Source organism: Podarcis melisellensis (assembly GCF_964234715.1).
Source record: "Podarcis melisellensis genome assembly, chromosome: 9".
Lineage (NCBI taxonomy): Eukaryota > Metazoa > Chordata > Lepidosauria > Squamata > Lacertidae > Podarcis > Podarcis melisellensis.
This window is the reverse complement of record NC_138541.1, coordinates 49,283,011-49,295,469: the sequence shown is the minus strand read 5'-3', so window position 1 is coordinate 49,295,469 and position 12,459 is coordinate 49,283,011. Positions and strand designations below refer to the sequence as shown.

General features: G+C 40.6%; 1 protein-coding gene across 9 annotated transcripts in view; it reads right to left on the bottom strand.

The window, feature by feature from the left end:
* Nucleotides 1-12,459, bottom strand: part of TENM3 (teneurin transmembrane protein 3) — a 1,264,289-nt gene that overhangs the window by 282,492 nt on the left and 969,338 nt on the right. For 8 of the 9 annotated variants that reach the window (XM_081925878.1, XM_081925873.1, XM_081925879.1 and 5 more), the window contains one exon: nucleotides 11,729-12,031. In XM_081925878.1, the coding sequence (XP_081782004.1) occupies nucleotides 11,729-11,960 (232 nt within the window). In that variant the 5' untranslated portion in view covers nucleotides 11,961-12,031. Of the gene's footprint in view, nucleotides 1-11,728; nucleotides 12,032-12,459 lie in introns of those variants that run through there. The other variant, XM_081925885.1, reaches the window with a different exon arrangement.

Genomic DNA, 12,459 nt, shown 5'->3' with positions numbered 1-12,459 from the left:
TGTTTGATCTTAGTGTGACAATTTGCTGTTCATGCTTTTAATTTGGGGGTTTGTCTGCTTTTATTGTTGCTGTATTATTATTGCATATCATTTATTTCTATTTTTGGAAGCTGGTGATTTTGTTTTAAACAGAAAAGTGGACCATAAACAACAACTTTTTCAAAAGCTATTTTCTGGCTAGCTTTCTAGTGCTTTTCCTAGTTGTTATGAGGCTCTTAAATGTGAATGTAATTTTTTAAAAATGCAGAAGAAGAAGGAAAACATTCTGAAGAGGAACAAGCAACAGCAGAATGAATGGTTCATGAAATGCAAAAGGAGTTAATGCCCCAGACCTTGACAGCTTTCAAGTGTGCCAGTTAATGCCTTATTGCTGTGGTCATATCAGTTGTGGCAATCAGTTTTATCCCGGTCAGAATTGTAAATGGATTCTGACTATGACACTCATAAATAATGAAAAACAGTTGCTGCAATTAGCTACAAATCAAATAGTACTTATCATTGAGATGTGAATAAATAACAGAACAAAAATGCATTGAGCAAGGAAAGGCAACTGTCACAGCAGTAAATAGCCTTGTGTGAAGGCTATTAGGAAGGATGAATCAGTAAACAAGCAACTGTTTAAATAAGAACCACGCTATGTCGCCTATCAAAATTTGGGTAAAGGTTGGCATTCTCTACACAATCACTGATAGGTACACATCATGAGCACAATGTAGCCATTGTCCAATACTTTTAAGTTTAGAACCAAGAATGTTTACATTTGAATATACCTAGGAGAGTGAAGTGCAAAGAGCTTCCAGATTTATTGCACAGCCTTAACTCAGTATCACAGCTTAAACTAAGAATGGAGAAATTGTAGTCTTAGGAAGTAAACCCTGAAGATATACCTTAATGTGAGAAAATCACTGTGGTCTACTGTTGCTGGAACATGTAGATTTCAATGCCCACATCCCATGTTAAAAAATAATAATATCAGAGCAAAACACAGAGCCGAGCTGGGCACAGTTTCAGTGGCTGGCTCTTTCTCCTCCTGCCATGGAGGGGAAGGAAGGGAAAATAACCTTTGGTCGGCACTGGCAGCAGGAGAAGGAGCTGCTAGCCATTGAAGCCACACTGCTGTCAGGTTCAGCTCCGTTCCCTGGCTCCTCCGATGTCACATGCATGTCAGCCCCCACAACCTCCCCCACAAGTTGATGCTACTGCTGGTCACTGTGGGTACATATTACCACCAGGGGGGTTCTGGCTGGAGTAGCTACAGGGTAGGGATACCCCACCATTTTGGAAATCAAAGGAACTGTTCTGAGCAGCAAAACAATACCTATTTGACAGAAGAAAAGCCAACAACGCTCAGAACCCCCACTCAAAACAGCCAAAACAACAATATACACCCCCAAACACAACACATTTTGTAAAAAAGAAATAAGTAACCCCCCTAACCAAACCCCAATTGGCAATAAATAATCAAAACTCATTTCAAAAAAGAGGCTGGGACCCTTAACAAGTGAAAGAGTTCTGAGGATGCTGTGATACCCCATAGGTGTCAAATCAGGGAGTCCAGCTATAGAAGAACCTGCTAAAAGTTCATAACCAAAGGACCAACCAAACTCTAGATTCAGGACTGGTCACACTTTGATAAAGATTAATGTCAACAGGCTTTAATTTTAGCACCACCATTTTGGTGCTAAAATGGGTGTTGGTGCCGAACCCATTTTCTCCTCCCCATTTGCAAAATAACACTATGTTCTTCCCATGAACAATTCACATGGACAACCCTGCATTAATCACTTAAGGACTTTCTTTGTGTGCCTCCATGAGAGGTACAGAAGGTGGCAACATGAGAATGGGCCTTTTCTGCAGTGGTCCCCATTTGTGGAATGTTTGCTCCGGGGAGGCTTGCCCGGCGCCTTCATTACATATCTTTAGACACCAAGCCTTTAGCTGATTAACATTTTATGTCCTTTTAAATGTGTTTGTGGGAGGGCAGTTATTGGTTTGTTTTGTTTTTATTTTAGTATGTATTTTGTATTCTCAAAGATGCCTGCAAATGAGACATGAATGCTGGCAACATCAACTCCACCATGTGGGAATCCCTTGCAGACAACCACAGTGGCCGGAGACAGACAAGTTGTGTATTCACAGCAGTGACCAGACGAGGAATGACCGCTGGGAGAATGCAGCAGCACAACTGGATACCTTCATCTGCCCCAGATGTAAGAAAACATGTCTCTCCTGTATCGGTCTATACAGCCACAGCAGGCACTGTAACTCTCCAAAAGTTTGACTTCACCCCCAAGGCACACTCCTCTGTTGTCTCTTGAGACAGATGGATGCCAACCAGGTTTATATGTTAATGTTGTGAATTGCCCTATGATCGTCAGATGAAGGGCAGTATATGAATATAATAAAAGTAATAATAGTAATAATAAATGTATGCTGTGGCAAGTATGAAGTCATGAGATTAGCCCTATTTTAACCTTTCTGAGATGGGAGGAGAGTGTATTTCCCTTATTTTGATATCTACCAGGATAAAAGAAGAGTGTCTTAAATTCAATTTCAGCTGACATCTCAAGGCAACTTATAAAGCCATGGTCCTGGAAAGGAATTATAGGGAGACTGAGGTGGCCTTTGAGGTGGCCTTCGTATGCAGAATGGGCCAGAGCTGCCATATCTTTTGTTCATACTTTGGCTGCTCTAGAACACACTGAAGTTATTATAAATACTGATATGCTGGCATAAATATGGATTCACCTATTTTACTTATACACCTTAAAGAAAAGTCACCTTGAATCATAGTCATGAGACTCTGCCTTTAGTTTCTGACACTTCCTAAAAAGAAAACTACTAAGAAAAAAGCTCGCGACATGAATGTGGGCAGACTAATGTTAATCATTACACGAATAGTCTTCTGGCCTTACACGATTACTATGAAAGGAATGAAACATGCAAAACTCTGAATCTAAATATGTTGGCAAAAGAGTAAAATTAAAAATAGGAAAGCTGAAGCCAAGACCATTGGCACCAGTCCACTATCACCTTCGGATGTAATCACGTTGATAATAATGCTTAGCACTTACAATGATAACACCATCAACCCAATAAGCTCATAGCACTTTACAAACATTAGCTGATTAAGACTCTCAGGTATCTTCATACTATATGAAAAGCTCCCATCTTAGAAATAAAGAAAATGAATTAGGGAAGTCTGCCAGTTGCTGAACAAGGTGTTAGTTGCAAAATAGTAACTCACATTTTGTCTCATGTATGCTTAGCCTTGAAAATGCTGTCTCCACAGCTCTAAAAAAAAACCTCTCTCTAATTGAGAGTGAATATCCCAGACTGGGGTGTGTGTGTGTGTGTGTGTGTGTGTATATGTGCATAGGAGGCACCAAGTCCCCTGGAATCCTCTGTTTGCGGTGTGTTAGGCTTCTCTAATTTATGTAGATTACTCATAAAACTAAAATGCTGTTCCGTCAGCCAGGCATCAGAGCAATATGCAATAGATTCTCTCCTAGAACCCACTGTTTCTATAGATCTTCCTTGTATCATCTATTGTTACAATCTTGTTTTCCATACATTATAACAGAACAGGGCAAAGCTTGGATTTTTCTGCATGATCAGTCATTTTAAACCCAATGAAATGATTTATTTCCAATGAATTTCCTTCTACAATTATGGTAGCCTTAGGCACCACAGTACTGCAATGTTAAACATTTCCACACTGCTCCTTCTTTCCTATCCATGAGCCTTGTAGTTAAGAGAATCCTTTCCCACTCAACCCACTTCTACAGACATCAGCTTCCCTTCCTCCCTTCCATGGTTCCTTTTTATTACCCCTTACTGGTTGGCAGGAGCTGGGACTGAGCAACGGGAGCTCACCCTGTCGCGGGGATTCGAACCGCCGACCTTCTGATCAGCAAGTCCTAGGCTCTGTGGTTTAGATCACAGCGCCACCCGCGTCCCGTGGAAGTAGATAAATAGGTACCGCTCCGGCGGGAAGGTAAACGGTGTTTCCATGCGCTGCTCTGGTTCGCCAGAAGCGGCATAGTCATGCTGGCCACATGACCCGGAAGCTGTACGCCGGCTACCTCGGCCAATAAAGCGAGATGAGCTCCGCAACCTCAGAGTCGGTCACGACTGGACCTAATGGTCAGGGGTCCCTTTACCTTACTGTTGCATATTCTAATTACTCCATCTTTTCCCTTTTTCATTTTTTCTCGGTGTAATTTTTACTGTTGAATTTAACCCTGCTAACATTTTAACTTTATTTTGTCAGCTTTGGCCCGGTTCTCCAACCTGTTAAGGGTTGTTGGGTTGCTACCTCCTTTCTGCTTCTGTCTCATTACCTTTGGTTCCTTGGCGGCATCTGATGAGATTCTTTCCCTTGTTTTGTTCCGTCTTGCCTCCATACTATAGCATGAGCTGCCTCATACAGCAGTAGCATAACATGGTACCAAAGAGCTGGAAGCCCTCTCTTATCTTCTGCAATAGCAAAAATGCTGCCTTGGATGCCAGTTAACTAGGATTATCATGTGCTAACACTAGCCGAAGGAAGTACGATATAGAGATATGGAAAATATAACTGCAGAAGTTGCTTTAGCAATGTAAGCCTCCTGTAAAATTGCCCTTAGAAACAAAACCTCAAACTCTGTTTCTTTTTCAAATACTTATGTGCCTAACTCACAGGGGTGTACTGAGGATTAATTAGATTATGTTTCCAAAACGCTTTGAAGATGAAAAGCAGTCTAAGCCACTTTTATCTCCCCCCCCCCCGCCCATTTTGTAAACTCTTTACAGCAGGAATAAGAAATTGTTGGTATGTAGGCTGAAGGTGACAGCAGTCAGTTGGTTGTTACCAGAGTTATCCTACTAGCTACACAGTTCTAAAAAGCCCATACTTTTTAGTTTAAAAGAAAGCACCAATTCACCTCAGTCATGTTCATGTTTTCCTTACGACTTTAATTCAGATCACATAAACCTGCTTTGGTCTGATAATACATGTTAATATTAGGATTGCAAAGGGTAGTAGTGAGCCTTCAATAAACAGAATCAAACACACCACTGCACATTATGGAGTGTCTATTATTTTACATAGTATCTGAGGGCATCAAGGAATGGCTATGAAAAAGACAACTGAAAATGTATTCTGACAAGACTAAGACAAGGATGGCTGGCAGGCATTGTAACCTGGGGCTTTTAAAGACACCTGTCACAGTAAGTCCAGTTCCCTTGGTCATAATGCTTGGCAAACCAGGTTGCGGTGGTGATATGAACACATTCACAATCTATCAGGTGGGAAAGCTTTAAGACCTAGTTACTTTTATTAATGCCTTTCTTCACCTCAAAGTTAGATTAAAGCCTTTTAAGACTGTTGCAGAAACTGCATTTGGTAGAGAATTTACCTGGGGTAAATTTTGCAAAGTGGCACAAAATGCAGAGTTTGGAGCACCAAATGGCACAAACTAGAACAAAAGTTTGGCTTCAGTTGGGGGGGGAGGATCATGAATTTCGGGAATTGCTTTGGTGTTCCATGGTTCCAAGCAAAAAAAAAAAAAAAAAAGTGACAAATGGCATACCCTAAAATTCACAAAGGTTGCTTTCTTGAAAGTTTCATCAACATATAGAGATTGCTGCTGACTGTCCCACAGTTATGAAACTTCCTCAGGAGAGTTGCTCATCACAGCATTTGAGTATCTTCATAAAATAAGGCCCTTCTGCTCTGGCTGGCATTTTTGGTTTTGAATTAAACCAATGGAAGACAATTTTATTTTCCATTTTATTCTTTTTTCTGTTTCTTGCCAAATCTCCAGCCTTACAGTCAAAAAGCCTTTACACCTGTAAGCCTAAATGTTCTTACAAAGGAAGTAGGAATTCTAAAGGGCTTGCTTTCAAGTAGTGGTTGACATCAGCCTGTAAATCTTTAAAAGAAGGTGGGACATATACATTTGGTATGTAAGAATGATAAGACAGATTTGTTTAAGTGGTGTGTTTAAATACAGACATTTAAAGTTTAAAAGAAAGAAAACCATGGTAATTTAAATCTTTTCATGCTGCAGTTGACATTTATAGCAACTGAATAAGATTAATCATATAGCTCTCCCGATGATTCATGTTGAGTAGCTAATATTTAAAAAGTAATAAACTTTGGATTCACATTAATTAAACACTGAAGTTCTGATTAATGTTTTTGATTTTTGCAGTCCTTAAAAAGACAGTCTTACAGTTCACTGATTTTTTTTTTTAATTTTGATTTGGAACAGGGTAGATAAAATACAGCAATGGAAACAGATGATGGGCTTGTTTTCAAATACATGGCACTAGGTTTGCAGTTAGCTGTCCTGTAACATCAATGTAAATTCTTTGAAAATTCAAATATTGGAATTATCATAAATATGCAAAATAAAATTGCATTAATGCAAATCAATTTGCATAATTTATCCTTGATAGCAGAACATTGTATTTACACACTTAGATGGTAGAAAGTAATTTACATTTCTTTATCATCATCACATCTATCAATATAACTTTTTGTAAAAAATAAACAAGCTCGTATACACTACAAAAAGAAGCTTTAAGTAATGATTTCATAGTGCCAAATTTCCACCCAGAATCAGATACTATACAAACAGAAGTTCATCAGTTGCCTACTTCAGCTTTTATTTGACCGGCAAACAAGGTAGTGTGGCACATTGGATACTTTAAAAAAATCATAGAAAATCATACCACATTGTGTGATGTAGAGAAGTATTTAATTAGAATAGAAGAAGAGCCTTGCTGGCTCAGACCAAAGGTCTATTTCTTCTGGTGACCAACCGGCAGGAAGCCCCAAAGCAGGACCTAAATGCAACAGTTCCAACTGATTGTATATTAATGTAAAAATTATTACATTTACTTATTAACATATCAGCGTACTTTGTTTCTTTGCAGTATACCAAATGCAATCTATTTCTGAAGAAGACCCAATGTAAAGAGGTTAATCTTCAAATGCTAGAATGATTTATACTTTTCTGTTTATTAAAATATGCTCCTTGACCCTGTCAGTATCTAAGCATGCCAAGGGTAATCTGAACTTTCTCAAAGCTACCAGTAGTAATCACAGCTGCTAAAACAACAAGCATTAAAAGAAGCCAATCGGCCAGACCAAATGCTTTTAAAAGACCAACAAATAAACTGGAAAGACCCATATGCCACTATAGATAATACTCCAGGAACTGCCATTTCACTCCAAGTTCAGCCGCCAAAACCCCATGTATACTGGCTGACTGGTAGCTAAAGGAATTATACACTTTTGTGAAGTACTCTCTACCATATTACATTGGGGACGCGGGTGGCGCTGTGGGTAAAACCTCAGCGCCTAGGACTTGCCGATCGCATGGTTGGCGGTTCGAATCCCTGCGGCGGGGTGCGCTCCTGTCGTTCGGTCCCAGCGCCTGCCAACCTAGCAGTTCGAAAGCACCTCCGGGTGCAAGTAGATAAATAGGAACCGCTTACCAGCGGGAAGGTAAACAGCGTTCCGTGTGCTGCGCTGGCGCGCCAGATGCAGCTTGTCACGCTGGCCACGTGACCCGGAAGTGTCTGCGGACAGCGCTGGCTCCCGGCCTATAGAGTGAGATGAGCGCACAACCCTAGAGTCTGGCAAGACTGGCCCGCACGGGCAGGGGTACCTTTATCTTTTTACCATATTACACTAATACCCCTATTAATTCTTTAAGCACACATTATAATCCAGCACTACAAATGCACATATGAGTCTGATTAAGAAAAGCAATAGAAGATCTATAAAGGTACCCCTGCCCGTACGGGCCAGTCGTGACCGACTCTAGGGCTGTGCGCTCATCTCGCTCAAGAGGCCGGGAGCCGGCACCATCTGAAGACACTTCCGGGTCACGTGGCCAGCGTGACGAAGCTGCAGCTGGCGAGCCAGCACCAGTGCCGCACACGGAAATGCCGTTTACCTTCCTGCTATAAAGTGGTACCTATTTATCTACTTGCACTTAAGGGTGCTTTCGAACTGCAAGGTGGTCAGGAGCTGGGACCGAACGATGGGAGCTCACCCCGCCGCGGGGATTCGAACCGCCGACCTTACGATCAGCAAGTCCTAGGCGCTGAGGTTTTACCCACAGCGCCACCCGCGTCCCAGATCTATAGATACATGGTTTTTCTGAACTTGCTCAAAACAGCAATCCACGCTGCATAGAAATTTCCTTTTTAATTTCCTTTAATTTTGGGATGAGTAATGGATTGTATCATGTCAACAAACTGAAGCTCAGTCTAGATAAAAGGGTAGTTAGTAGGTGGTTATTTGAATAAAGAACAATCCTAGATGGGGTTGCACATTGTTGGTGTCTGCTGAGAGATCCAGTGTTGTCACTGGTGGCCCAAGTGGCATCCATGGTAAGCTGTACCTTTCACCAGTTATGCAAAGATCGGTGTACCTCCTGCAGCCTCTCCCAGACACAGATAGTATGGTCTGCTGTCCATGCCCTAATTATCTCTACACTGTACCACTACAATGTTGTATAGAAGGGTGCCTTTGAAGATTTATCAGAAAGGTCAGTTCCCACCAAATGCGGCATCTAGTTTACTGTGAACAACCACAGAGAGCATCTATCACCAGTTGTTATAAAGCAAAAATGATTTCCAGTTAAAATTCAAAATGCTGACAGTTACCTATAGAGCTCTCCATGTTTTAGCACCAAACCAGAATACATTGGGCAGGGAGGGGGTTAACATCATTGCACCTCCCCAGCTTTTCCCTTTTGGAGGAGATGAGCTGGTGAGAAGATAACAAATTTATTTAAAATCTGGCTGCTGTGGCTTCTGTGGCCACTGAAAAAGCAGCAAAAACAGCACTAGCAACTACAAATAACAAAAGTTAGCTATTTATATTTTATTCTTAATTCTGAATTTCATATAATACTTGGTACATATTAAGTGTGACTCAGATTAGAAGCATTAAAATGAATGAACATGACTAAGTTAGGCCCATTAATTTCTGCGGGTCTACTTTGAGTCAAATGTAGCTGAATGCTACCCACTGAAATTATGCGTATGTTTATCCAACTGTTTACTTTGATATATTTTGATCTATTTGATATTTGTAATTATTTGTTTTTCAAATATCGTTCTGCATTTTGATTACTGTAATGCTTATTGTGAGATGCTTTAGACATTGGTCATCGTAGAAAAACAACATATAAATAAACTACCGGTACACCAGCTGTCTGAAAGATTCCCTTTCACCACATGAACATGACCAAACTCTATACTCCTGGAAACCCTTACCAAGTTGCACCAACATTTCAGGTTGGTGGTTAGAGAAAGCATATTTTCAGCCGTGGTGTCTCTAATTTTGAATGCCCTGCCCAGAAAAAGCTTGCCTGGAAGCCCATTCTGATTTCTTCGTGATGCCAGCAAATATATTTTTTAATTTGTCCAGGCATTCTAGCATATTAAACAACTAGTTTAAGGCTTCTTTAATGGTTCAGTGGTGCCAAGAATAGTCATAGTACAATTTCTGTAATTTTATATTATTTTACTTCTTGACTGTTAATGTATTGTTTTGTACTTTCAACTGTGTGCCACCTTGAGAATTAATATACAACAGTAGCTAGTTCACAAATTTTCTTTAAAAATAAAATGCAACTATTTATAATTGCTTCTGAATTTACAGTGCTTCTGAATACTAATTGCTGGAAATGAAATGATGGGAGAGTGTTATTGTGCTTGAATCCAGCTTGCTAGTTTCCCACAAGCATCTGGTTGGCCATTGTGAGAAGAGGATGCTGGTCTAGGTGGTCAACTGGCCTAATCTAGGAGCCCTTATATTCTTACATTAGTTTAAAATTAATGAATCAATAATTCATTAAAATAATTCAAGGCAATTCCAATATTTACAGTGGACGCTCAGGTTGCGAACGTGATCCATGCAGGATGCACATTCGCAACTCTCAGTGTTCGCAACCCGCAGCGGCGCATCTGTGCACGAGCGGGTTGCGATTTGGAGCTTCTGTGCATGCACAAAGTGCGATTTAGCGTTTCTGCGCATGCGTGACCGCCGAAACCCGGAAGTAACCCGTTCTGGTACTTCCAGGTTTCAGCGGGTCCGTAACCCAAAAAAACACAACCTGAAACGTCTGTAACCCGAGGTATGACTGCATATCATTTGAAGAGGAAAGCTTAATTATACAAATTTAATTCTTATCCTTATTATAGAGAGAAGTGGTCTTTTTTCAAAAGCATTTCTGACATTCTGATCAAGTTGCCTCTGGCTGACCAGAAAATAACATGGATTAGCTGAACACCATCCAAGGGAATGGTGGTAATTTACTAGAACTTGCCATGCTTATATGCCTCCTGAAGTGAACAGCACTGCAGTATTGCAGATAGAGCCAGGCTACAATGGAAGCATCTGAAAGTACCCTCAGGTAATGCCACATCAATCCTAATTATAGTCTAAAATCATTTATCTAAAGGCCAGGAATATCCTGAAGAATGACAATTTCAAGTTTTACATACGTTCTATTGAAGCCTTCTTCCAACAGTCAAGTTATGCATTGCTTTATAAGACCAAAATCACTCAGTATTTCAACTGTATGTCAGCAAATTACATCTGTATTGCCACAGGTTCCCTAGCCCTGGTTTATCCATACTGATTTATGACAGAACCTGAACCAAAGACGTTGAAGTTCATATTTCGGTAAATCTTCTGGGGAAAGTACTTCTGTAATAATGAAGTAGTCACAAAGTGCTTTTTTCCACAGCCTGTCAATGTTCCTGCTGTTGGGACCCACCTATCTCAAGAGACAATGGAAGGTACTTCCAGAGGTAAAGTCAAACTGCTGCACTAACAGCACCAAAGTGACCTCCCTGGGGAGGAAGGCCGGGCAGTGTGTATGGAGGCTCTGGGCTGTCCAGACAAGAAGACACCCCCTTGGCCTTGCTGATGTGCTCTAAAGGAAAACAGAGCAATATATTTGACAGCAGCTTGGATGCAGGAGTTGCCAGAAGGAGGCTTACAAGGGACCATCCAACCGTCTTAGGGACTCCACTCTGGATAGCGCAGGGCTTACTCCTTAGCCTTTCCTTCTCCCGAAGATATCCCACAAGGCAGCAGAGGTTTCGGATTAGAGTTTTCCTTCTCCTAGATGGGCTACCTTCACATGTTGACAAGTCCCATTTGCTCATGCCTATATACATACGTTCCTGTAAAGGTGCTTAAACCTCACAAGTGGCAGTGTCAAAAATGAACTGGAAAAGACAGGATCTTTGTTTCCTTGGAACAGCTCCACAACAATATGGCAAGTCAAAATAGTTCTGCAGTTGTCTTACCAGCTGTGTGGGCTGGCAAGGAACCAAGGCTGAAACCCATGCTGCTTGTTGCTTTCAGGGACTGAGTACATTGCGTTAGTATTTCTAACCCACAAAATAAGAATCTCACAAATGTTCCAACAAACGCCTTTGTTGTATTTGATTTGGAATATACATAGGAAAGAGGACATTCTCAGCAAACCTTAGAGATTAAATCAGAGTATTTTTTAAAGTAATGATCATGTCTAAATCCCCTGCCATTTGTTAAAGGAGTGTAAAGCAAATGCAATAGTATTATGAGAGAAATTTCAAACATTCCTGAACCATTTATAAGACTGACATTAAGGGATCACCTAAAGTATGAATTCTGCATACTGGTATACAAATGTATCTGTTAACTGCTTAAGAATAGTATGCCTACCTTGTCTGCTATACTCATCTGACTCCCGGTGGACCAAGTCTTTTACCCGGTTTCCATACAGCAATCTGGAGGAATCATGATCAAAAGCTTTCAAAGTTTCACTTGAGCTGTAGGACTTCTGTGTAGGAACTCTGCACTCATCGTTTTCTGTTGAAGAATTTGTGTAACGCCGTTCCTTGTCTCTTCTGCCCTTTGTCAGGGAGCAATAAGGTCTGCGTTCTTTCACATCCATGCTTCATTCCTTCTGTATGCACATCAGGCCAGATTACTTGAAATTCTGATCTACATTCAATTTAAGTCCACCTGTAAAGGGATTAAACAGATAATATATAATTTATATATTTGTATAATCAGGTATGTAAATAACAGGAGCAAAACTATTAATCAAACTACATAAAGCTGACTTTTAGCTGTAACTGAACTGTGTTTGAGAGAGACCAACAAAAGGTAATTATTTAACAGGATGACTGATATCTTAGCTGAGAGATCTTGGCCAATAAAGAAAATTACAGCATGAAACCCACAATCCTAAACTAGGGAGTTATTCCCACTGAATAAGTACAACTTGTTTCCAAGTAAACACACATAGGTTTGTATTATCTGCGTATAATCTACCATAAATTGCTGGTATGCTCTCTTAATGCCAACAAGCGAATACATCAGGGGTGGGAAATGTTTTCTGGCCAGAACACTAGAACCTTATCTTCACCACCCCTTGCAGGCCAAAGTTG